Source organism: Triticum urartu, chromosome 6, assembly GCF_003073215.2.
Source record: "Triticum urartu cultivar G1812 chromosome 6, Tu2.1, whole genome shotgun sequence".
In the NCBI taxonomy this organism is placed as follows: domain Eukaryota; kingdom Viridiplantae; phylum Streptophyta; class Magnoliopsida; order Poales; family Poaceae; genus Triticum; species Triticum urartu.
Window position 1 is genome coordinate 512701599 of NC_053027.1, and position 25679 is coordinate 512727277.

The 25679-nt window shown below is 46.4% G+C and overlaps 4 protein-coding genes and 1 non-coding gene across 5 annotated transcripts; 3 read left to right on the top strand and 2 right to left on the bottom strand.

Moving 5' to 3' along the window:
• The first annotated feature begins 640 nt into the window (after nucleotides 1–640).
• LOC125514690 (universal stress protein PHOS34) lies at nucleotides 641–2693 on the top strand. Its single transcript, XM_048680034.1, has 4 exons — nucleotides 641–1014; nucleotides 1122–1225; nucleotides 1341–1459; nucleotides 2232–2693. The coding sequence occupies exons 1-4, from the start codon at nucleotides 825–827 to the stop codon at nucleotides 2305–2307; spliced, it is 489 nt and encodes a 162-aa protein (XP_048535991.1). The 5' UTR covers nucleotides 641–824; the 3' UTR covers nucleotides 2308–2693.
• A 26-nt stretch (nucleotides 2694–2719) lies between these two features.
• Nucleotides 2720–8583, top strand: LOC125514689 (peptidyl-prolyl cis-trans isomerase FKBP12). Its single transcript, XM_048680033.1, has 6 exons — nucleotides 2720–2982; nucleotides 6615–6785; nucleotides 7085–7118; nucleotides 7354–7415; nucleotides 7986–8038; nucleotides 8333–8583. The coding sequence occupies exons 1-6, from the start codon at nucleotides 2823–2825 to the stop codon at nucleotides 8432–8434; spliced, it is 582 nt and encodes a 193-aa protein (XP_048535990.1). The 5' UTR covers nucleotides 2720–2822; the 3' UTR covers nucleotides 8435–8583.
• A 443-nt stretch (nucleotides 8584–9026) lies between these two features.
• LOC125517823 lies at nucleotides 9027–9187 on the bottom strand. Its single transcript, XR_007287824.1, has one exon. It is a non-coding gene; the product is annotated as a U1 spliceosomal RNA (small nuclear RNA).
• Nucleotides 9188–9487: 300 nt separating this feature from the next.
• LOC125514688 (exonuclease mut-7) lies at nucleotides 9488–14845 on the top strand. The gene is made up of 8 exons (XM_048680032.1): nucleotides 9488–9980; nucleotides 10394–10525; nucleotides 11866–11989; nucleotides 12164–12474; nucleotides 12658–12734; nucleotides 12831–12966; nucleotides 14263–14466; nucleotides 14569–14845. The coding sequence occupies exons 1-8, from the start codon at nucleotides 9549–9551 to the stop codon at nucleotides 14626–14628; spliced, it is 1476 nt and encodes a 491-aa protein (XP_048535989.1). The 5' UTR covers nucleotides 9488–9548; the 3' UTR covers nucleotides 14629–14845.
• Nucleotides 14846–15916: 1071 nt separating this feature from the next.
• Nucleotides 15917–20266, bottom strand: LOC125514687 (probable leucine-rich repeat receptor-like protein kinase At1g35710). Its single transcript, XM_048680031.1, has 2 exons — nucleotides 17141–20266; nucleotides 15917–16989 (listed from the first exon to the last, which is right to left on the bottom strand). The coding sequence occupies exons 1-2, from the start codon at nucleotides 20187–20189 to the stop codon at nucleotides 16679–16681; spliced, it is 3360 nt and encodes a 1119-aa protein (XP_048535988.1). The 5' UTR covers nucleotides 20190–20266; the 3' UTR covers nucleotides 15917–16678.
• Between the last annotated feature and the right edge of the window lie 5413 nt (nucleotides 20267–25679).

The window sequence follows — 25679 nt, forward strand, 5'->3', positions numbered from 1 at the left end:
CCGGCCTCCACCTCGACCCTCCGCACTGCAAGGAAGCACGACCTGGAGGCCATCTCGTTACTCCCCCGCCTCCGCCTCGCCACCTTCCAGGACACCGCGCTCACCCTCCACCTCCTCGTGCGCGGCGGAGGAGGCCAAGCTGAGCGGCGGTGGCGGAGGAGGGCGAGGATTTAGGGCGGCGGGCGGCGGCGGAGGCCGAGTGGATCGGCGGGCGGCGGACGGGGCGGACGACGGGGGAGGATCGGCGTCCGCTGGGAGGTGGAGCGGGCGAGGTCGTGGTGCGGGCGTGGCGTGCGAAGCGGTTTTTGTTTTTCGAGGCAGCGGGTAGGATTAGCCCCCTCTCTTTTTTGATAAGGGGTAGTAGATGTTACCCCGATGGCATGGTGCGTAATTAATTAAGGCATTGGTATGGTGGGTAATTAAGACATAATACACGTTTAGTATGCTGGAGAGATGTAGACCATCAAATTATAGGTTTTGATGGATAGGATGAACTGTTTCTCCGTCTTCTCTTGCTTTTATTTATAGGGGTAGTAGATAGTAGATTAAAAAGAACATGACTTCTTCTCCAAACTTGCAGAACCGCGGCCGAAACCTCTCGAACGCAAACCGGAGCTGGATGCGGCGTGCCGCCAGACTGTCACCATTACCAAGAGGCAAGTGTCGCCCTCTTACAGCCGCGCCGCGAAGCTTTCTTTAATCCCGTGAAGAAGCAGAGGAGGCGGCACGCAATTAGCCAGCCCAGTCCCCTCGCCCTCACGCTGCTCAATTGACCCGATCGAGGAGTCGTCGCCAAGCAGGCCGAGCGAAGGGGCAGCCAAGCCATGGCCACCGCCAACCTGTCCAGCGTGGTGGTGGCGGTCGACGGCAGCGAGGAGAGCATGAAGGCGCTGCGCTGGGCGCTCGACAGCCTGCGCCTCCGCCCCGACGGCGCGCTCGTCGTGCTCCACGTCCAGCCGCCGCCCGGCATCGCCGCCGGCCTCAACCCCGGCCCCATCCCCTTCGGCGGCCCCAGTAAGCGACCCCGCAATTCCCATCTTCTGCGCGTGCGCGTCCTAGCTGGCTCTTGTCCGCTAGCCTGCTGACTGATTCTTTCGTGGGTCGCGGCGCTGGCTGCTCAGGTGTGGCGGAGGTGCCGGCGTTCACGCAGGCCATCGAGTCGCACCAGCGGCGGATCACGGATGCCATCCTGGAGCACGCGCTCAAGATTTGCTCCGATAAGAATGTAAGGGGGGTGATTAATCGAGGCGTATCCGTGCCGATTGCTGAATTCTTCTGATTATCCTGGCTGTTCATGCTTAATTGGTGCTAAATTGGGTCGGATTGTTGGTCTGTTGAAGGTGGAGGTGAAGACGCAGGTGGTGGTGGGGGATCCCAAGGAGAAGATCTGCGAGGTGGCGGCCGAACTCAAGGCCGATCTGCTCGTCATGGGGTGCCGTGCTTTTGGCCCTGTCAAGAGGTAACTGAAATACCAGCACTGTCTTCTGCGCTTTGGTTAGCTGATGAATGTCTGATTGTTTTCAAGCTTGCTTGCTTGCTGCATGACCAAATACGAACTGCAAAGTGAATTGTGGTTTCTGAATTCAGTTTTCTTGCCAGTACAACACCTGTGGTGAAATTCGATTGTTCCAAAATCCAAATTCGACTGAAGATATCCCTTGTGTTTACTGCAACGCGCTATAATATTTGGGCAAAACTAGGTTACAGAGAATTGTGCTACTATATGAACATCATTTTGCGTATGAATCTGATACAGTGTAAAGTATATGTTGCATCTACTCCTGCAGACTCACTGTATAGACAAATTTCTCTTGATCGGTAACGCATTTCTTTCACTTGTTTGTGCCTTGGCATGGCATATTTTCTTTCCATATAACTGAATGCCGCGGATAGAACTGTTCAGTATGTCTCATTAGTTGCTGCAAATCCGTTTCAAAAAAAGGAAAATATTAGTTGCTGCAAACAACTTGCATTGCTTCTCACAGTGAAGATCTCTAATTCTACAGCTAAAACTGATAGTGAGTCTGATAGCAAAAACTGCATCCTCACATTCTTTAGTGCAGTCATGTAGCAGTAATCTAGCAACCTTCTAGGTCAGTCCATGTAGTAATCTAGTGCTGATGCATTGAGACCATGAAGTTTCCAGAATAATTGCCTGCCTGCTCGTTTGATAGTGCATTATCTTCCGTGTATGAAAGAAACAAGCTGATCCGATTCCTTTGATTGAACAGGATGTTCCTGGGTAGTGTGAGCAACTACTGCATCAACAGCGTCGGCTGCCCCGTCGTGGTGATCAAGGGCACCTGACCCATCCTCGACCCAGCAGACATTTCTTATTGTGTTCCACACCATGATTCTTGAGGTTGCTACTGTGTTGTACGTACTCCTGTGCAAATTCACTGCACACTTCCAAGACCGCCGTATGGCTTGTGTTATCATTCATGTTGTTTGTTAGTGCTTGGTTGGATGAGGCCGAAGAACTGCTCTGTACATTCCGTGCATGGAGATTGCCAAATTGGTTCTGGGGTCCGTGGAAATAAGAATGCACAGCGTGCACGCTGTTTTGTAAATTGATCATTGTTGTAAGTATATCAGCTAAAACACGGTGCCATGGGGCACATGGTTTTGTACAAAACATTGTACGCGGGGCTTTGTCCGATCTGATCTGGTTTGGTTTGGCCACTGCACATGCATATGCTTGTCCCCATGGCTATCTTGTTCCTCCCCAGTCCCCACCCACCAGGGCACCGGTCTCCTTCGTTGCTTCCACTCGTTCTCCCCGTACCTTCCTCTTATCCGCGCCACCTACGTTCCCGCTCGAGATGGGGGCAGAGCTGCTGCTGCTCGGCGGGAAGGTGTCCGCCGGCGGCGCGGCAGGATCTGGCGCCGTCGCTGCGTCCTCGGCGGGAGCCGGACGGTGCGTGGCCGGCGGGCGGCGACTCGCGCCGGTGCAGCCGGCGGCGCTGCAATGGCGGCATAGTAGTACGTGACCCACCGAAACTTTCATCTCGCGATACTTTACCTTGATTTGCATCCACTCACGCGAACTGATCCATGCTGGTGCACTTCAATGGCTGCAAATTCCAGTTTAAGATGCATTCAGTTATACTACCTCCGTCTCAAATTATAAGACGTTTTTGGTAGCTACTTAGCCTACTAAACATGTCTTATAATTTGGGACAGAGAAATAAAATGGAATAGGTGTATCTAGTTGAGGCGGTATTCTCGGGGCTCCTTTCGTAACAAATGATTTTCCTAGGAATTTTTCCTATGTAATAGTTGTTTGATTCATAGGATTGAATCCAAATAGGCTTTTTTTCTAAGGATTTCTTTGTACTACTTTGCATGATTTCTAGCATCCACTCAAACCTCTTCGAAAATATCTTTGTTTTTTCTATAATGCAATCAAACAAGCCAAAATCCTATAAGATTGAGATAAGGATGACCTTCCAATAATGTGTTTTTCATATTCACACGTTTTTAAAATCCTGCGAATCAAAGAGGCCCTTGGTGTTTTTGGTTTGTGTATTTTTCAGTTAGCTATATTGTACTTTGGCTTTCCAAACACAATAACAAATTTCATGCCAACTTTCAACAATAGTTTGTATACAAAGCTCATCACAACACGGTTCAACAATTGCAATCGGATCAGTGTTGGTGCCGACAATATGGATGCAAATTCCAGAGCCTTTATTTGATCACAAGAAAAGAAGGGGAAAAAACAAGTGTCCCAAGATAAAAGAAAAACCAAGTGTCCCAAGAAACCAGATTGATAGTTCAAACAACCTGCATCTCGCCCCATTGGATCTAAATGTAAAACCATACAACATTATAGGATTTTTGTTAATTGAGGTGTATGTTTGACATGGCTTCTAATTCCCAACTGTCATCGCCAATCATCTTGCATTTGCTAATTTAAATTTCAATGCACAAATGAGTTTTAACTTGTGTTTGTCATTATAGTAGATTATACACAATTGTATCCGCTAAACTACTCCCTCCATTCCTAAATATTTGTCTTTCTAGAGATTTCAACAAGTGACTACATACGAAGCAAAATGAGTGATTCTACACTCTAAAATATGTCTATATACATCCGTATGCGGTAGTCCATTTGAAATATATAAAAAAACAAATATTTAGGAACAAAGGGAGTATAATTTTGTCTGTTCTACTACTCCAATGCATATCATTTTTTGAACGTGCAACTATTTAAAATTGTACAACACAGTTCAAAATCCACAGACTATGTAGAGTCTAGAATAGATCTCTTAAAGATATTCTTATCAACTATTGTTGCAACTGCTCACATCTTATTGAATTACCAAATAAACCATAATTTAGTTGGTATTCAATAATTACTCATTCATTCAATTTACAGCTAAAATCCATTGTTGGTACGTAATCACATACCCAACAAAAATGGTATATAAAATCACGATGATTACATATAAATATATTTTTTAAGAAACACAAATGTGTACATACACCCATCCTTATGAATACACACATAGTATCCCTATAAGCACCTCAAAGACTAAACCGACAGTGTTGAGATTAACAAAGTTACCATAGACGCCTCGCTATCAACGAAAACATCGACTCTCACTGAATGAATATTCTGTCTTTATAAAACACCAAAGCGTCAAATTTTGGAGCAACTCTAGCAGAGCCCGCATCCTGCCCCGACCTGCAAAATAACCGTCAAAATGCAGGTCGGGGCAGAAAAACCAGCCCGATTAGACCCTACATTCCGCCCCGGCCCGCAAAAAATTTTAGGGGGCGCGGCAAAATCCCGACCCCAACCCGGGAAAACACGTGTTTCCCCCTCGCGGCTGCGGTGCCCTGCATATAAGCGGAAGCGGTTGGTTGGGGAGGGGGACATTTCATCCCGCGCTTTCTCCCACCAACCACCTCTCCTCTCCCCCCGCGCGCCGCCGGCGGCAGGAGCACGCCGGAAGGCCGCCACACACACGAGGCCTCCCCTTCCTCCCCCCTGCGTCGGCGGGCCGCCGGATTTGCAGATCTGCGGCACTTCATCGCGGGCCACCGGATTTGCCTTTTTCCGGCCGCCGGTTGCTGCCCCAGGCGATGGAGTGGTCGGGGAGCTTCTCCCGCAACCCAGGCAAGGGAGCATCACCGCATGCAGGCACGGGTTCGTCCGCCCGCCGCCGCCGAAGGTTTGCGGGCACGGACTTGTCTGGCCGTCCACCGGGCTCGGCGTTCGCGCAACGTCTTTGTGGCCTGCCGATGCCGCTCATAGAGTGCGACGACTGCCCGCGCCAAGTGCTGCGGCTCACTTCGGGCACGCCGAAGCACCCCGGATGGGTGTTCTACAAATGCGAAAACGACGGGGTACGTGCACTTGCGGTACCTCGTTCCATAGCTCATTCTTTAGTTCAATTGCGGTAGCTCACTTCGAGCTTGCTCGATGTTTTGTGTAGGACGATGAATGTTCATTTTGGTTTTGGGAAGGCCAATACATTGATTTGTTGATAGAAAGAAACTTAATAGATGTCAGTGCACTCCTTAGTACAATCGAAGACAATGATGCGGCGGCATGTGCAACTAGAGGGGAAGCAACGTCTACTTCTTTGAAACCAGAGATGAAGAATGAAGAAAGCAAGATCAACAATCCGTAGATCAACAATGAGTGCATGGAGAAGATATTGCTTCAACTAGTGGGAGCAGTTATGGAAGTTGGAAATCTTCTGAAATGCATACTTGTGGTTCTTGTTTTCTTTGATTTTGCTATTCTAGCCAAGATTTGGTGATATCTTTTGTATCTAATGTTGTTGCAAAAGCAAAGAAAAGCATTATGCTAGATCAATTTAAGTTGCAAATCTAAGTTTTGCGGGCCGGGAGGAGCTGCGCCAGATCAGAACCCGCAGAAGCCGACCCGTAAAAAAACATATTCCGCGAATATGCTTTTTTACGGGTCCATTATACAGGGTCTGCATCTGTGCCAGCCCGCAAAAGCGGTTTTGCGTGAACTGCAAACGCATTTTGCGGGCCGGTGGGATGCGGGGTCTGTTAGAGTTGCTCTAAGCACATCAAAAACTAAACCGACAATGTTGAGATTGACAAAGTCACCATAGACGCCTCACTATCAACGAAAACATCGACTCTCACTGAATGAATATTCTGTCTTTATAAAACACCAAAGCGTCAAATCTTGGATTTGATCCTTGATGGGTTGATGGTACAGCTACCCTCCTAACCATACAATCACATGTTAGTTTTTTTTGCGGGAATCACATTTTAATTCTTGATCACATACCTTTTTTTTTTTGCAAAATGCCTTTTTTGGGACACACGCATATATTGTACTTGAAGGAGAAAAGATAAGGGCATGACTTGGTCCTACTCGACTGAGATTTAACCGATCTCGGTCAAGTGACATAGTATATAAGACAGAAAAAAAACTGAAAGAATGTAATTTTTATGAATCTCTATGCAAGATCAACGGAATAAAGCATGGATTGAGACAGAACAAAGTATCAGTCGACCGAGACTAAAAGCAAAACTGAAAGAATAAAGGGGAAACTCTTGGGGCAAAAGCCGTGTGCACGTTGCAAAGTTTTGTGATAAGAATATACCCTGAAATGTACTAGGCCGCACCAGCACAGATCAGAAGCCACCACTGCAACGCTGCGCCGCCGCCGAACTGTGGAGAGGAGACGCGGAGGACGGGAAGATGGGATTCGAGAAGGAGATCCTGAAAGCCGGCACCGGCCCCAAGCCCGTCAAGGGCCAGAAGGTCACCGTCCACTGCACCGGCTACGGTACGCCCCTTCCCTCCCCCGAACCCCTCCTCTTTCTTTTCCCTGGATCCGTCGAGACGAACTTGGGGTTAGCGCTCGATGCTTCCAGATCTACCTAAAAGAGTAACCGCGGTGTCGATTAGGCGTTGGTTTTTACTAGATGTGAAATTTTGGCTCTGTAGTTGTCAGCCTAGATTCAGTTAGTGGTGCCAGTGTACCTTATCCAGTTCCGGCTACCATTTCTAGTAGATTTTGTACTTCATGTTCTGTGCTGTTTAAGGGCTGGCTAACTTTTGTTTCTTGCCATGTTGCTCCTGCAGGGAAGGATGGTGATCTGTCTAAGAAGTTTTGGAGGTAAATCATGACTAGTTTTCTTGTTTTCTCGTGATTCGCAGGCCATGGCTTTGCGCCAGCGCTGTGAACGTTGTGAACAAACGCAGCATTTCTCTTTCCGTGTTTTGTGTATAGATCTTTCACCGGGAAGGATCGTGTTACTATGCCTTGCAAACCATAACTCTCGGATGCAACTTTGCAGAAAAAGTTTTGCATTTTGGAAATTTATCTGATGGTGTTATGTTCGTTTTTTCAGTACCAAGGACCCTGGGCAGCAGCCATTCTCTTTCAACATTGGTCTGGGTTCAGTGATCAAAGGTGATCTCATTATCAAAGTGCTATTCAGTTTATGCACAATCATTTCACCTGTATGTTATTGGCTCATACGTTATTAGTTCAGTAATAATCAAGGGGGTGCTGTTTACTCGGTCAGAAGACTCCACAAAGGAATAATTTCGAGATGTCTCCATTGTTTTACAACTAAATATAGCATATTCTCGCTTAAAATTAGTTTGGATTGCTGCTGATGCGTCAAAACACAAGCTCAATGCTCTTTGATTTGTGTTGCGGACTTGAGACCATCGGAGTATCTACTGAAAATCATGATATAGCTGCAAACATGCACTGTTTGCCTTATCTGTCTATGTTGTTTACCCCTGTTCGTACCCTCGTTATATTTTCTCTTGTTGAAGTTCTCCTATAAAGTCTTGATTCATGCTGCTAACATCATAAGACCACCAAGTCATGTTTCCACTATTTACTTATAAAGTAGAGCCTACATTTTGATGACTTGTCCAGTATAATGCCACACATGTAAATTATGCTACACTAGATTGTGCAAGTGAACTTTTGGAACTAACGTAACAGTAACTACTTCCTTGCTTACAGGATGGGATGAGGGAGTTATGGGCATGCAATTGGGTGAAGGCGCCCGTCTTACGGTATGTTTCTTGGGACATGTCCAATCAGTTTGATGTGTTTGCATGCTTGCTTGTGTGTGGCAATTTCTTCATTGATTCATCTGGCACTTAATTACTAGTCAATTTCCATTGTATTGGATTTTTTAAATGCATCTTGCCATGGCAGAAGTGTGTCTAAAACAGCTGAATTTGGATTGATGAGCCTTTCCAGTGCCATATCATATTCATGCCTAATAAGTTGTTTGCCAAATGAATCAGTTGCAGTGCACTGCAGATTATGCTTATGGATCTGATGTTCTAGTGTTTGTGTTGCAGTGCACCCCAGACTACGCTTATGGTGAAGGTGGCTTTCCAGCCTGGGGAATTCAACCAAACTCCGTGCTGATATTCGAGATCGAAGTTCTTAGCGCGAAGTGATGTGCAGTGCGATTCATGATGGATCTATAGAACACTGCAGCATCGCCATGCCTCTCGATTGCAAAAATAATTGTAACGCCACATCATGTTAAGTGCCACATTATGGTGATGTTCCAAGTGCATCGAGTGAAACTTTTTGAACCCTATTATCCTTTTGTGATCCTGGTACTAAGTTTCTGGGTGCCCTTGTCGCAAAATTTACGTTGAGGGGGTCATTACCTGCGAGGGATCAAGAGATAGCGGTGGGGTGATCCTGTTTGAATCCTCGGCTTCCCTATGGGCTCCTGAGACCAGTTCGTTCGCTCGTTTTTCTCGTTCGCACATTTTCGTCTCAATTATGTAGAAGTTCGTCTAATTTGCTGTGAATTTTGTGGGTTTCTGAGTTCCAATGCCCAGAAAGATGCTAAAAGGGCCCGCCTAGATATCCCAACAAATTTCATTACTCACAGATAAGTCTCATCACATTCTGCACATTAAGGAAAAACACAGTCTAGACGTGACCTGTTTGGATTTTGACTCTCAGAACTGGCAAAAATGATAACTGATGTTCCAATGCTAAAGCGCAGATGAAAAACCAGGAATAAAATAGGATTTGGCAGAGACTAGAAAGCAAAATGCACACTCAGAAAAAAGGAGGAAAAGGTAAACATACAAAGGGGCGGCAAGGAACAAAATTCATGAAATTTTAATTTTAAGAATTGATCTAGGCCACGGCCCTTCTTGATCGGCCATCGACCCCGTCCAGGTAAGTATGTTGAAAGGATGCACCTAGAGCTCCTTATATAGGCGGCTCCCCTTCCCCTCCTGCATTCGCTCGGCGAGGTGGTACTAAACTAAACCAGAGCGTCGTGTTTTTTTTAGACAACGAGCGTCGTGGTTCAGCCGTGGGTGAACGGTCGTGGGCCTCATTCTGCCTGTGCGAACCTTTCAAACGGGCTGGTCTGGGCTGGGCTGAAAGATGTGAGTCCACCACAGATGGATTGTCAGGCCTCGTGGGCTAAGGTGTGACAACGTTTTTTTCCCTAAGAAAAAAGGCGTGCTTTGTCTTTCCTTCTCTCCCCCTAAAAAAAGTCTTTCCTTCTTCGATCCTTCTTCCCCACTCCCACCCGCTCCGATGGACCCCGCAGCGGCGGCGCCGCCGCCGCCGCTCGCGGTACACCTGGTCACCGGCGACGCGTCCTCGCCGGCGCTATCCCACCTCCTCCAGTCCCTCGCGGCCGCCCGCATAGTCGCCTTCGACGCCGAGTGGAAGCCACGCCGGCGTGTTCCTTCCGCCCCCAGCGACGACGCCTCGCCAGCCCCCCCTAATCCGACGCAGTTGCCGACTGTTACGGTTCTCCAGATGGCCTGCCGGGGAGAAGACGGGGGCAACGAGGTGTTCGTCGTCGACCTCCTCGCCGTGCCGCTCGCCGACCTGTGGGCGCCGCTGAGGGAGCTGTTTGAGCGGCCCGACGTGCTGAAGCTGGGGTTCCGGTTCAAGCAGGACCTCGTGTACCTCTCCGCCACCTTCACGGCTGCCCTCGGATGCGACTCTGGATTCAACAGGGTAGAGTGCCTGTCGTGCAAATTGTTTTATTGCTTTCTTGACAAGATTGTTCACGATGTTCCGGTAGAATATCCCAGATCCCTTTCTCTTAGGCAACATTGTTGTAAGTTGAATTGGGTTGAAGCTTTGAAGACTTTGTCTGATGTTTAATTTATCAGCTACATGATCACTGCTGTCTCTCAGCTGGTTTTGGAACAACGAATTATGTGTCAAAGTCCTCCCCAAAACAAATCTGCCCAGGATCATTATGAGCCAGATTGAAATTTCTAAAGTTGCTCCTTGGTACGGGGGATTTCAAGAATCAGCCCTAAAACCCCGAATGGAGGGAGTAATTCGTTGTTCCAAAACCAGCTGAGAGGCAGCAGTAAGCATTAATATTTTGTGAGTAACACCGCCGTCATTCGTCTTGCAAGGTGGAGCCTTTCTTGGATGTCACCAACGTTTATCACTACCTCAAGGGGCATGACATGCAAAAGAGACTTCCAAAGGAGACCAAGAGTTTGGCTTCAATATGTGAGGAACTGCTGAATGTCTCTTTATCCAAGGTTAGTCTACATAAGTTCGTTGCCTTCATGTCGGGGACTTGCATTTTTCCATGGCATGGTTGCGTTAATCGCCAAGTTCAATTGCCATATGAAACCAACTGTTTGGCAAACATTTGCAGAATTGCAGGGCAGTAGAGATTGACGCAACTATAAACCAGCGGGAATGTAGGTGTATAATAGCCTTGTCAAATCCAACTAGTTTTGCTTATTACTAACTTACTTGATTTAAAGCAGTATTCCTTACTATACAGATCAACATATCAGATTATAAATGCCTGTCTCCTTTGGTTTACTTGAAGCCTTGTTCATAACTTCCAGTTATAGTATTCATACGTGGCTAACCAACTTGTGGTATCCTCTCTTAGCACCTGTGACCAGACACATCACATGAGCAAACCTTGAGCAAGTCTGGCACAAAGGCTCATAACAAAGTGTCATAGGGGTGTTGAGCTCAAGCCTGGTCGTATGCAAGTTTGGTTGCTAGCTTTCATTTTCCTCACATAGATGCATCTTAATGTGAGTTCTTTACCTGGGCTCACATGATCAGCATGCAAATTGATTTCGAGCTTGTGGTCCAGTTGAACTCGAGTTTAATATGGAACCAAATTGAGCTTCTTGGTCTTCCTGCCCAGCCCAAGCAGACAAATCAATCTTATTTCTCTTCCTTGTTTTCTTCACTACCAAAAAATACAATCCTCGCATTTATCTGTTACAGCAGCAGTGCCTTTTAGTTCCAAACAAGTTGGGGTAGGCTAAAGTTGAAACCCATAAGATCTTGAAACCAATGCATTTATCTGTTAGCATTATTATTTTGGGATATTTACATTTCTACCCCCGACTCGAACCAACTACTCATATTTACCCCTAACTTTCAGACCTACCCAGTTTTGCCCCTATTTCGTTGTGTGGTGTTATAGAAATACCCCTGAGCAACATTTTTGTCAGGCCTTCTCTGCTTTCTATGCTTCGCAATGTTCTTCTGTAGCTGCCAGTGCTTTCTATTCTTTTGTAGCATTCCTGAAAATAATTATTCTCCCTGAAAACATAAACACCAAAATATAGGAACTGCCATACATGGAGATGCTTGGGATGCTACAAAAGAACTGAAAGCACTGGCAACTACAGAGGAATGTTGCAAAGGTTAGAAAGTAGAGAAGACCTGAAGGAAACATCGCTCAGGGGTATTTCTATAACACCACACAACGGAATAGGGGCAAAACTGAGTAGGTCTGAAAATTAGGGGTAAATGTGAGTAGTGGGTTCAAAATTAGGGGCAGAAATGGAATTGTCCCTATTATTTTAAGGGTTTACCCAGTTGTTATCCTTATTTTTTGCACCAGGAACTCCAATGTAGCGATTGGTCATGCCGACCCTTGAGCGAAGGGCAAATACAATATGCTGCATCAGATGCCTACTACTTGCTATATATATTTGATTTGTTCCATCAGAAGGTCAGCATTGAAGGTACCTTTGTCATTCTTAACGCAACTGATTTGATCATGGGAATTTAGTGTTCTTTTCTTTGCATTTCTTGTATGCAAATATTATTTTCTCATGAGAGTTTTAAGTGCTTATCATTAATAAGAGCCAAGAAGATTTAACCACTAACAATTTTTGCATTATTTATTACTACTGCAGAAAAATGTTCACCAACGGCTGAAGCTTCAGATGAACATTGCTCACAAAGGGCAAGTGAATGTTCATCGTCAGGAAATGACATTTGCTTTGATGGGTATTCGACATCCATCATCACGAAGTACAGCGACAGGATTTTGTTGACAGAGTCAGATACAAAAGCCCGTTCCTCAAGACGAAAAGAAAAGCAAAAGCTGTCGAGTGATGCCAAGTGCAAAGAGAAGTTTGATTACAATACTGAATGGATGGGTCCCCCTCCATGGGATCCTTCCGTTGGTGGAGATGGATACCCAAAGTTTCTGTGTGATGTGATGGTAACAGTTTTCCTAATCTCACCATCTTCGACAAGAGTGTGGATTTTGTTTGTTTCTTAAAATACCATTGTATAAGATGAACACGAAGTATGACAGATTTTACCACCTTATATGTTAGTCAAGTACCCATTTTGTTCTCTATTTGTAAAGGCTGCTAGATTTGATGTGAACAAAACTCAACAGATTGAGGGTCTAGCTAAGCACTTGAGATGTGTTGGATTAGATGCTGCCACTCCATCTTGTAAAAAACCTCAACCAAGGTCTTCCCCTATACTTTCAATACTCCTAATGTAGTTTCTTATTAAGGGATTTTTTTTGTTAATTTATTATTTTTATTTTTTTCTACTCAACTTTAGGGAATTATTAGATCAAATCTACAAGGAAGGAAGAATATTACTAACACGAGATGCCAAACTCATAAAGTATCAGTATTTGGCGACTAATCAAGTATACAGAGTGAAAAGCCTGCTCAAACATGATCAACTGGCTGAGGTATGTGCTTATTTTGATATTTTCCATCTTCAGTTTGATCTGTCTGCATGAACTTCTGGAAATTAGTGTAAATTGGCCTTTATGGATGAAAACATTTCTTTCCTTAGTATTTGCCCACTCCTTTTTAGATTTTGTGCACAAACAACATTTTAAAACCTCAACCACTAATATTCAAAAACTAGTCAAAGTGTTTGAAGTTGTTATTTGCGTATGATACTACTAGATTTGTCATAAAAATGCTTTTGTCTCACTGTATTTTTTATAACATTTACTAGCATGTAAATACAGAAATCCTATGAAAAGCAAATGCAAATACAGAAAGTAATGGTCAAAGCCACAAACGAGCATACTGGAGACCATGCCACGTCCAAAAAGACAAGTTAACAAAGGAACCGATGTAATATTGTAAGTGTTGACTTGAAAAATAATGTGGAAATAGATCAATGCTCATGAAACATCTAGAAGCAATGACTTGAAGTAATAAAACCAAAGATCACTGTTTACATGTGATACTCTGGCAGTTGTCACTTCTCTAGCAGTTGTCACTTTTGATTTAGTCATTTACTTGTATCTCTATCTACTACTCCCTCCGTTCCTAAATATTTGTCTTCTTAGAGATTTCAAATGGACTACCACATACAGATGTATATACACATTTTAGAGTGTACCCATTTTGCTCCGTATGTAGTCACTTGTTGAAATCTCTAGAAATACAAATATTTAGGAACGAAGGGAGTACATACTTTTAAAACCGAGGCAAAAAAACTCGCAAAAAAAAGAGAGGGAAAAGCTTTGCCTATTTCATTGATTAACAAGGAGTACAGTAAAAAGAATTTAAAAAAACATGTTGCCCTCCAACTCTGCAAACCGCCCTGACAGCCAGACCCCACCGCCGACGCACTCGTCTGGCCTTACAACACCCCTGCAGCTGTTAGTGGACTCTGGTTGCACCCTGCCACTTGAACACAAGTTCTCTGAGCATCCCGCAGCTACGTATCCAAGCAGTCCATGCTGAGAAGTCAGATGCGACAGTGATGGATTGACAAGAATGTATTGGGCTCTGCGCTGCCGCCCTTACCCATGGAGGCAGCGGAAAGGGGAAGGGATGGTAGGGACCGTAGGGTGAGGAGTGGACGCACCCTTGGCCACTAGCTTTGCCAAGGAGGCGAGAGAGTGATAGGGGAGCCTGAGACAGAATCTTTTTCTAGTATTTATATTTGTGCATTGTGCAATAAGGGAAGGGCGGAAAGAGATTCGGAAGCCCGCTGATTCGTCTGTTTAACTTGCTTGTTGCAGGTGATTGACACCTTCCAGTTAAAGATCTCTGAGGACCGATTAATGTCGAGATGTACAAAGTGCAACGGAAGTTTCATTCAGAAACCATTAACGCTCGAGGAAGCCATAGAAGCCTCCAAAGGTTTTCAGGTCATCCCCTCATGCCTCTTCAACCGAAATATGGAGTTCTGGAAGTGCACTGACTGCAACCAACTCTACTGGGAGGTACTAACTTTGTCCTATGTTCCAGTTTCCACCTCTGAAGTAGTACTTGCTAGTATCGGCGCTGCCTCCTGTATCCAACCACCTCTTTTACAATTTCTGCAGGGAACTCAGTACCACAACGCAGTTCAAAAATTCATGTCAGTCTGCAACATTAGTGAGTGAGCATTGTAACATTTCATTCTCAAGACACTCATGTTGTTTTGTATGTGAAATTCAACATGTAGTAGGAAACTGCTCTTTCAATAATGTCACCATCTATGCCTTCGGACAAATCCCAGTCGCAATTTTACTTTATGATGTACAGTCTACAGTATTTCATATGATAGTAACACATATGCAAATCATATGGTAGTAACATATATACATTGATTACCGACAACTGCCTCGTTTGCATCGTTCTGCTTCGATGAAGTTTTATTGTTCTTGCAGTGTTCCTCAGATATCTGCATTGATTCCGAAAAGACGGACCTTGTGCATGTTTTATTTGTTCGTCAGCTTAGCTACAAAAGCATTTGACTGATTGTGATCGGTCAAGTGTGATGCAATCAGACACATACAATGGAAGCATATTTAGAATTTTCCACTCAAAATACTACAACAAGAACAACAAAGCCTGTGCCGAACAAGTTGAGGTAGGCTAGAGTTGAAACCCATAGTTATCGAAATCAAGTCATGGTTCTGGCACTAGGATAACTAACTTCCACGCACCCCTCTCCATGGTTAAATCTTAAGTGATATTCTTGTCCTTAAGATCTCTCTTTACGGACTTCTTTCATGTCAAGTTTGGTCCATCCCGACCTCTCTTGACATTATCAACACGCCTACCCATCCGCTATGACGCTTCTGGAGGCCTGTGTTGTATATGCCCAAATCATCTCAGACGATGTTGGACAAGCCTCTCTTCAATTGGTGTCACCCCAACTCTATCAAGTATATCATCATCATGGACCCAATCCTTTCTTGTGTGGGCACATATCCATCTCAACATGTTCATCTCTGCTACACCTAGCTGTTGGACACGTTGTCATTTAGTTGGCCAACATTCAATGTCATACAACATTGCAGGTCGAATCGCGGTCCTATAAAACCTACATTTTTTTACTTTCGTGGCACTCTCTTATCATAGAGAACGCCAGAAGCTTGATGCCACTTCATCCATCCAAATTTGATTCGATGGCTCACATCTTCATCGATGTCATCATCCTTCTGCATCATTGACTGCAAATATCGAAAGGTGTCCTTCCGAGGTACCACCTGCCCATCAAGGCAAACTTCCTCCTCTTCATTATAGGATCAAATATCGACCAGAAGGGTGGAGAGGGGTGGTGTTAAATTGGGGATACAATAATTTCTTTGAAAAACAATTTTTCCAAAGAAAAACAGAGTACACAAAGAGATAACAAAACTGTATAGAGAGAAAATTACACAGAACTGGAATAACTGAGAGGAGCAACAAGCTAGCTAGGGGAATGGCTAAGTAGCAGTACAGATAGCAATGTCACTGACCATTGTACGCCTGTGTTAATAAAAAAAAGTTTGCTCGCCAATTAAGATTCCTATTCATAGCCTATATTTTTGTGTGTGCTAAAGTCAGTCCATTTTGTTGCCATGCTAATCATGCCATCTGCACCACCAGAGAGGCAGAGAATAAGCAGCATTGGCAATTGGTGAGTTTCTGTTCACTTTATTTTTGTTGTCTCGCCAATCATGTAATACATGTATTTTGTTCCTTTTCTCTCGAGGACTAAAATATTTTACATAATTTTACTGTGTCACATAATGCACCTGTTTTACAGTATGTAAATTTGCAGTTAAGCAATGGTTGTTTTCTCACTTAGATATTGTAAGCTACATCGGCTGCGTTATACAACAAAATCATAGTGAATGCACAAGGGTCAGGAATCACAGTGAAAGAAGTTCAAGTGGAAGATATTCAACCACTTGTTCAGTAAGGAACTTGCATATTACCTCTTGCAAAAACACTACTGGAATACTACAATGGTTTAAAAATGCACTTAGTGTCGATTGCATTTATTGGAGATAAACCTGCATTTTTTATGCCTGGCCTCAGAAAGTGTCCCCAACAACTATATTGCTAGATTTTGCCGGAAATCAGCTGTATTGCTATTCATTACAACAAACGGAGAGGTAATCATCCCTACCATGCTTATGCATCCCATAGTTCATCGAATGTATCTACAACATGTTGTCTTCACACTGAAGTGGAAGATTCATAATGGATGAGCATCTGGTAGATCTCCTGCATTGTTGGCCTTGCTTGAGGGGAAGCTTTCAAGCAAGAAAATACTACCTTGATTTGGAAAACTATGTTTTTCTCTTCTATTGTTGTTGGTGCTAAAGGCCGTTGGTTCAAGATTTCTTTGACTAGAGTATATGGCTCTGTTGATGAGGCAAGATGTTGGAGTAGATCTCTTGGATGCTTCCCTATCAACACCTCTAGCACAAGCACACCAAAGCTGTACACATCACATTTCTCTGTCACAACAGAAGTGTATGACAACTCTGCACCAAAGACAAGGATCAGCATTAGAAGTCAATGGATACATACAATTATTATGCTACAAGAAAGTGTAAACAAGAAGCTATGGAACCATAAAAGCGGATAAAGGAAGAGATAGAAATAGTTTTATGTCAAAGGGAGGCATATCTGTACCAGGAGCAATGTAGCCATATGTCCCTGCTAGTGCACTCCAGTTTGATGTATCAGGCTTCAAAATCCTTGCTGTACCAAAATCTGAGACATAAGCCTTAAAATTTGTATCAAGCAGGATGTTGTTGCTTGTGATATCTCGATGAATTATAGGAGGACTACAGTCATTCTGCAAATATGATATTGCCTGGGCAATATCATTTATAAGGGCAGTTCTCTTATGCCAATCCAATCCCTTGGCTAATTCCTCATCTTGTAAAATCGTGTGGAGACTTCCACGCTGAATGTAATCATAGACAAGAAACTTGTACGTTGGATGGGAGCAAAATCCATAGAGTTTGACAATGCTTCTTTGTCGAATCTGTGTTAAGATTTCCATTTCACTGTGAAATCCTCTCTCATCAATCAACTCTTCTTCTGTTGGATGGAATTTCTTTACAGCAACTAGCTGCCCGTCTTCGAGTTGTGCCTTGTAGACTTTTCCATGTCCTCCTGCTCCAAGGATGTACTTGTCATCAAAATTTTCTGTTGCCCTGATAATATCATCAAATGCTAGTCGTCCATCAAAATTCCAAACAGAGAACATGTTCCTCCCCTCATCTGTAGCACCACTTTGTTGTTTCTTTTTCTTGCTACGTATAAGAATTGCAATGATAACAATTGCAGCAATGGTGGAAAACCCCACAACAAGAACAATTGGCAGGAGGAAACTTTGTATCTTTTGTTTATGGCGACCAGATGCTGGAGTTGAGTAACAAGGTAGCAGTCCAGAGAAGTTACCGCACAGAGCTTTATTGTGAAGAAACCAATTTATTGAAGCATTTTGAAGTGCATGTCCTATTGGGAGTGGTCCTTCCAAGTCGTTGTAGGACACATCAAGCGTCGATAGGCTCACCATGCTTGCGAAGGAGGACGGAATGCTTCCACTGAACTGGTTATGGGATAAATTAAGAAATTCCAGCATCTCCAACTTTCCAAGTTCTTTTGGCAAGACACCTTCAAGTTTGTTATTGCTGGCATCTAACATCATCTGTAGGCTTGCTAAATTTCCAATTGCACCAGGCAATTTTCCAGTGAAGTTGCTGGTGTTGATCTTCAAGAACAATAGTTCTATGCAGCTTCCCAATTCCTCTGGTATTGATCCACTCAAACTGTTTTCAGATAGGTCAAGGTGTCCTAAATTTCTCAACTTCCCCAACTGCAAAGGTACAGGGCCTGATAACTGATTGAGTGACAGATTCAAGATATAAAGATTTTTCAAATCTCCAAACTCTGGTGGAATCCAACCAGTTATGTGGTTAGAATCGAGTGTTAGGTCTACCAAATTGGATAATTTTGATAGGGTGGGAGGTATTTGACCAGTAATCATGTTTTGTCCTAGCTTGAATTCCTTTAGTTGGGGGCAGTCTCCCCACTTTGGTGCAATGCTCCCAGAGAGTCTATTGGATGTCAACCATATGTGCCTAAGTTGTGGGTAAACTCCAAAATGGTGAGATATATCTCCTGTCAGTTGGTTTCCGTTAAGGTGAAGTCCAGTCAAACTTGTACAGGTCTTTAAGCTCCATGGAACTGAGCCATTGAACATATTCAGAGACATTACAAAAGCTCTGAGACTGCCGCCGGTACATATATTCATAGGCAAAGGTCCAGAAAGGGAGTTATCAGCCAGATTAAGGCCGACTATGTTCTTGAGATCTCCAAATCCCTGAGGAAGAGATCCCGTTAATTTGTTATCATTCATGTTCAGACGTTGGATGTTTTGTAGGTTTCCAAATGTTTTGGGTATTGAGCCAGAAATTTTATTCTCGTCCAAGAACAATGTTCGGAGGTTCACCAAATTGCCAATTTCCTGTGTGATGGTGCCTGTTATCTGATTTCTAAAAAGGGACAATATTAATAAATTAGTAAGGTTTCCTAAGCTGGCAGGAATAGAGCCAGCGATTTGGTTGGCTGATAGGTCCAAATTCGAGAGATTTACCAGGATGCCTAGTTCTGGGGGTATAGAACCCGTTAGTCGATTTTTATAGACACGAAGTATGTTCAGCTGAGTGAGGTTGCCTACTTCTGGAGGTATCGTTCCTGTTATTTGATTTTGGTAGAGATCAAGTTTGTTTAACATGACTAGCCTTCCTATTTCAGCGGGGATGGAACCTGTGATTTGATTTTTGACGAGAGAGAGTTCATTTAACATAGTTAGATTGGATATGGAGAAAGGGATTTGAGCGGTTAGTTTATTTTCATCAAGTTGAAGGAATTGCAGCTTGGCTAGCTTGCCTAGCTCATGGGGTATCGGCCCCGACAGTTTGTTACCGTACAGTAACAGAACATTTAGCTGGGTCAGGTTTGCAAGAGTTGCGGGTATGTTACCACTTAAGGCGCTGTTGCTTAGCTGTAAACCCTGCAGGCTGACAAGCCTCTCTAACTCGTTTGGAATGGGACCTGAGACCATGGTTTGGTGGATAACAAGGTAAATCAACACTGTCAGGTTGCCTAGGGACGCAGGGATATGTCCTGTTAGGTTATTGAAGGAGATGTCAAGTATGGTGAGGCTAGCCAGTTCGCCGATCTCGTGCGGTATGTGGCCTCTGAGCTGATTGAAGCTAAGGTCAAGGGTTGAGAGGGATGATAGCGAGCTGATATTAGGCGGTATTGGACCACGGAGGCTATTGTTGCCTAGATCGATATATGTGAGGAATGGGAGAGCTGTGAAGTTGAGCTCACCAAGCTTGCCATGGATGCCGGCATCTGGCAGGGAGATGCTGGTCACGGCCCAGGGCATGCTGCGGCCATGGCGAACGGCCGTGCACATGATCCCCGTCCAGTTGCACAGGCCGCCGCTGCTGCTGCTGGTGTCCCGCCAGGAGCTCATCTCCGCTGCTGGGTTTGCGAGCGTTGATTTCCAGTGGAGGAGGGCCTTCTGTTGGGACATGAGTGATATGCCACCATGACGTGCTGCTGCGTGCGCTCGTTGCAAGAGAAGGGGACATGATGGCAAGACGAGGAGGCAAAGGCAGAGCAGGGGTGTTGAGGCAGATCGCATTTTGCTTTGCATCTGGATCTCGTGTGCTGGGGTATGGGGGGTTAATATGTGGAGTAGTGTCGTACTGGAGTGCAGTTGTCCGTTGCTCTCAGGGTTTCATTGCAGGGCCATCAGTGGGTGGTTTCCTGCAAACACCATGGTTCTTGACTTGTTGAGCGTCGTCTTTTTGACCCGTCTCCCTCGTTTGACAGGGCAGGATGACAGACTGATAGTGGCATTTATACGACGACGTCCTCATACACCAGGCCGGCAGCACCATAAGTTGGCGTGGCCATGAGTTTGGCCACACGGTGGTGAGAAGCTGTAGCTAACTTTGGCCAACGCATCATCGCCAGCGATATTCTGTAATCTGAACAAATATGTACTACTCCCTATCTTCTGACATCAACAGCTTAATCTGTCCAATGACATGAGGTGCACAAACTAAAGGTGATTGATTTGTCTCAGCCCACCTCTAAGACGATTGGTAAAGCAGAGTACTGATAGCATCTCCAGCCGTGGCCCCAACAAGCCCTCCCCAAACGTTTTTGCCGTGTCGACGTCCAAAATTCGGCCCAGTCGCGCCCCCAGTAGCCCGTTTTTCGTCGGCTCGGGCCGAAACTGGTGCCGGCGGACCTAGGCCGAACCCGGCGCGCTGGGACGCGCCTGGGGGCGCCGGCACAAGCGAAAAGGGGTGTGGGCCGCTCTGTCGGTGAGTCGAGAGCCTCTTCTCGCCGTTTCTTTCCGCCCTCGCCCCTCACTTTCCTCTGATTCTCTCCTTTCCTCCCGCCAATCTCCCTCCCGCTCGCCTCCCAGTCACCGCCATGTCGCCGAAGAAGTACGTGATCCCCCGCGCTGCGACCATCGCGACCGCTTCCGTCGCCCAACCGAAGCAGAGAAAGCCGAGGGTGCCGCCGTCCAAGCCACCGGGCATGACAAACGCCGAGTGGAGGGCGGAAGTTCAGCGACGGGAGGCTGTCACTGCCGACCGGCGGAACAGGGCAATCGCCAAGAAGGCCCGTGACAACGGCGCGTGCCGCTGCGGCGGACCAAGCCGAGGCCGAGGCGATTCGCTTGGGGATGATGAATCCACCAGGCGGCCACGCCCAGTACGTACCCTGGAGCCAACAAAGCGTCGGCTCTCTGTCCGGCTTCTCGTCATCGCCGCAACTATGGGGATGCACGCCGTCGCCGGGCTACGTTGACGGGGACGCGCACGGTGGATTCAACCCCAACGTCACCTTCCCTATGGACACCCAACCCAGCGCACGACCTCGCCCGCCTTCGCCGGCGTGCAGTACCCTCCATACAACTACTCGCCGCCGGCTTACGCGTGCTCCCCGACGCCCCCTCTCCGCCGTGGCGCGCTGCCCTTCTCATAAGCTTCCACGTTGCACCTCGGCGACACCGACGAGACTAACGCCGACATGGACGACATCATCACGACAGGCTCGGCCGTGGCCGCCGCGTCCCCCGGGTTCGCTACCCAAGACGACACGGTGGACCTCAGCGGTGGCATGGACGGCGAGCTCGAGTACGGCGAGGAGGAGCCGGAGGAGCACGAGGAGGAGGAGCCGGCGACTGTCCCGGCGAGGAGGCGCAAAAAGAAGAAGGGGCGGCCAGGACCGGCGAGCCGCGCATTAAGTGGACGTCCAAGGAACAGGAATGCCTCGCTGAAGCGTGGAAAGTCGTCTGCCTCGACCCGACCATCGGCACAAACCAGAGTATCGAGACGTACCAGGAGCGCATCAAGGCCGAGTTCGACGAGCGCAAACTCGTCGACCCCTACTTTAAAGGCGTCTACATGCAGCGCGAGGCGAAGGCAATGGCGAATCATTGGGGGCTCATCCAGGCGGCGTGCAACAAATGGCATGGGATCTCGAGGAGATCGCGGCTCGCCCGGAGAGCGGCGCCAACGTCGAGGATCAGGTACGGCACGCCGGTCTCCCGCTTCTATTCGCCGTGCGCGCCCGCCAACTGTTTGTTCCTCCGCGTAGCTGGTGCGCATGTTCGCCTTGTATCGCCTAGGCAACCGCGACCAAGAGTTCAAGTACCTCTATGTTTACAAGCGCATTGACAAGTTCGAGAAGTGGGCGGAAGTCTGGCGTGCCCTCGACAAGGCCAAGGAGACCTACAAGCCGGACGCGCCGACGGCGGGCGCGTCAGAGGGGCGGCCGGACGGAAACAAATGGGCCAAGAAGGCGAAACACGTCGACGCGGCTACCACGCGGGTGCAGGAGTCCATCGAGCATTGCCTCGCTGACGCACAGGCCCGGGCCGTCCTGCATGAAGAGAAGATCGAGGCGCGATGGTCGGCATTGATGACGAGCAGCGCCGTCAAGCTCGACCTACTCCGGACCAACGTCACCACGAAGAAGAGGAACACCGACCTGGCTTTCCTGTTGGGCGGGGCGGACATGCTTCAGAGCAACGACGAGGCGGTCAAGGCGTGGTACTTGGCGGAGCGTGGTCTCATCCTGAACCAGCTGCCGTCGACGGCGCCTCCAACTCCTATGCCCACGCCGCCAAGCCCGAGCGATGATGCCTCCACGACTCCCCGCAGCACAGAAGCCACGCCGACGCCGCCCAGCACAAAAGCTACGCCGACGCCGCCCAGCACAGAAGAAGCTCTGACCCCGCCAAGCCCGCGCACGCCGACTCCGCCGACGCCAGAGGCCGACCTTGTCGTCTGATGCGCTGCACGCACGTCCTTTCTTTTTGAACGCCGAACTTTTTATTCGATCGTCGAACTGTGGCCGCATGATCGCCGGATTTTTGGCGTCTATTTTATGAGCGGGAATGACTATGTTTGAATTTGCCGCGGGTTGGGGGGCGCCTGGGGCGTGGCTGGAAGCTAGGTCGCCCTAGAGGCCGATCTAGCGTCGATTCATCTCAGGGCGCTCTTTTTCAGTGTCCTGTGGGGCTGAACGACTGGAGATGCTTTGAGAGAAGAATTTCATTTTGCAAGGGCCCAGAGCACACTAGTAGAAGCTGACAGGCCGTGGCTGGGCTTTTCCAGCGCAGCAAGCATGAAAGCCAAGGGCAGTAAGGATGGATGACTTCTGTGTAGTGTAGACGTGTAGTCAACACGGAAATCTGCTTTTTCTTCTTTTCTCGGTTGTTCCCCCAAAACATACTATCAATTTATCCAACGGATCCACCTGCAGTACGACGGTGCACGATGCCAGCTCACCCGTGATTTCGCATATGCTTCCTTTGAAATTAGTTGTGCTATTTTTTCTCATCCCACAGTTGGCCGTTTGGGGAAGATATCACATGATACCATGATGAGAGCTGCTATACGTATTATCAAATCAAAATCACTAATTAAGGAGTAATTGAAATCACTAATTAAGAAGTACTCGTTGCAAATAACACTCCATTTTTTTAGGTCATGACAAGTGGCGCACATGCAGCACACCACTTGTCGCAATCCGGGAGTTTTCCCTTTTTTCGTAGATTTGTTTATTCAAAACATTTATCTCTTAAACCATGCGTCCAAATCTTGAACCGTTTTCATCATTGGATTCCTCGCGTCGAGATCTTCAAACTAGATCCCATGTTGATAGATATTGACAAACTTTTTTTTCACGAAAAAACCAAACTGGGAGCACGGTTTTTTTCCCTTTCCGAAAGAGACACGCCCGTGCCTCTCGCAAAATCACAACCGTGCCTCTCGCGAAAGCAAAACCGTGACTCTTGTGTAAGGAAAAAAAACGGAAAACGCGTTTTTTTTCTGTTTTCCGAGAGGCACGACCTTGACTCTCGCGAAAGCACAACCGTACCTCTCGAGAAAGAAAAAAAAATAGAAAACACGTATTTTTTCCCTTTATGAGAGGCACGGCCGTGACTTTCGCGTAAGCACAACCGTGCCTCTCACGGAAGCAAAACCGTGACTCTCACGAACTAAAAAAACAGAAAACGCGTTTTGTTTTTCCCTTTTCGAGAGGCACGGCCGTGACTCTCGCGAAAGCACAACCGTGCCTCTCGCGAAAGCAAAACCGTGACTCTCGCGAAAGAAAAAAAACAGAAAGCGCGTTTTTTTTGTTTCCGAGAGGCACGACCGTGACTCTCGCTAAAGCACAACCGTACCTCTCGCGAAAGAAAAACCGTGACTTTCACGAAAGAAAATAAAAATAAAACGCGTTTGTTTCGTGAAAAAAAAATTTCCCGAATTTTTTTTGATCGAAAAGCTAAGAAAGACAGGAGAAAAACCAAAACGTCGAAAAAACCGAAAAAAACCGTTTAAAAAGCCGAAAACGCGTGCGGAAAAATAAAAAAAACAAAACCCGAAGGGAGCGTCCAGAGCGCGACACATGGCGAATGGCTGAGAGCGCGCCAAGTGGCGCTGATCGTTGCGAGGCTCCCGAAGGAGCGCTCGTTAACTAGTTGCTCCCGGATCAAATTCTGTATGATCTTTGTATGACAAGACTCGTCTGGTGTGGTGGGCCCAAACCTCAGTAAACGGGCCTGTCTCTTGTCATACAAATTGTATGATAATTGATCGTATGTGAGGCAGTTTTGTACCATGATACTATGTTTCCAAATTCAAATTTCTATGTTTCAAAAAAAATTATGAATGTTACAAGACATGTGTCTACAACCCCTAAAAAGTTCAAATCCAAAATCGAAATATACATGGAGAAACAAAAAAAGAGAAATCCACATGTGAATAGTATCATTTTTGTATTTGCGTGACACTATTCATGCAGAATTTATACATTTTTATTTCTCGTGTATTTCGTATTTGGATCTGAATTTCTTGGGGATTAGACATGTCTTGTGAACATTCACAAGAAAATTCAGATTTTTTGAAACGTTTAAATTTGATCTTTGTGACATGGTATCATGATATCATGTGATACATGGTATCATAGGATATTTTCCCGTTTGTCACTGAAGGCACATCATGATTTGTTGTGTACATGTTTGCAGTTGTGTCTCAAAAATCTTATTGATAATTATTACCTTTGCCGGAGGGGGTGGTCATCATGCCGGATGAGGCAAGAGAGGCGAGGCCGGCGGCGGCGTCGAGGTCGAGGTCGTCGTCCATGACGGGTGTGGGGCGGGAGCGCACGTGGGCGGAGGGTTTTGGGGAAAATGGAGGGAAATGATGGTGGCTGTCACCGATTGGCGGGCCCAGGGAAAGGAATAGGCGCGCGCGTCCATCTTGTGTCCGCGGCAACGTAAATCCGGCTAAGAAATGGATCAAAAATGGGTCGGCATGCAGACGCCAAGCGAACACTCGTCCCTTTGGGTCGGCGCGTTAGGCCGCTTTTGTGTCCGCGCCGACCTAAACGGACGCCAGCAGACAAAATGAATCGCCTTGTTGGAATTGCTCTTAAGTCATCAGAGCAGTTCTCGCCGGATAGCACACACCGAGAAGCTGATTCTACAATATAAGGGCATGTACAACGGCATCTACTCAGTCGTCTGTAACCCATGCCACGGTAAGATTTTTTATTAGGTGGAGGAGGGAGAACCAGGAGAGAGAATGAAGGTGTCTGTAATTTAGCAGGCCGT

Coding starts and splice junctions, on each gene's coding strand:
- LOC125514690 (XM_048680034.1), top strand. CDS start 825: ATGGCCACCGCCAACCTGTCCAGCGTGGTGGTGGCGGTCGACGGCAGC. Junction 1,015..1,121: donor CATCCCCTTCGGCGGCCCCA/GTAAGCGACCCC, acceptor CTGGCTGCTCAG/GTGTGGCGGAGGTGCCGGCG. Junction 1,460..2,231: donor GCTTTTGGCCCTGTCAAGAG/GTAACTGAAATA, acceptor TTGATTGAACAG/GATGTTCCTGGGTAGTGTGA.
- LOC125514689 (XM_048680033.1), top strand. CDS start 2,823: ATGGGGGCAGAGCTGCTGCTGCTCGGCGGGAAGGTGTCCGCCGGCGGC. Junction 2,983..6,614: donor GCTGCAATGGCGGCATAGTA/GTACGTGACCCA, acceptor GAAATGTACTAG/GCCGCACCAGCACAGATCAG. Junction 6,786..7,084: donor CGTCCACTGCACCGGCTACG/GTACGCCCCTTC, acceptor TTGCTCCTGCAG/GGAAGGATGGTGATCTGTCT.
- LOC125514688 (XM_048680032.1), top strand. CDS start 9,549: ATGGACCCCGCAGCGGCGGCGCCGCCGCCGCCGCTCGCGGTACACCTG. Junction 12,735..12,830: donor TGTAAAAAACCTCAACCAAG/GTCTTCCCCTAT, acceptor ACTCAACTTTAG/GGAATTATTAGATCAAATCT. Junction 12,967..14,262: donor AACATGATCAACTGGCTGAG/GTATGTGCTTAT, acceptor TGCTTGTTGCAG/GTGATTGACACCTTCCAGTT.
- LOC125514687 (XM_048680031.1), bottom strand. CDS start 20,189: ATGCAAAGCAAAATGCGATCTGCCTCAACACCCCTGCTCTGCCTTTGC. Junction 16,990..17,140: donor ATATGGCTACATTGCTCCTG/GTACAGATATGC, acceptor TCTTTGGTGCAG/AGTTGTCATACACTTCTGTT.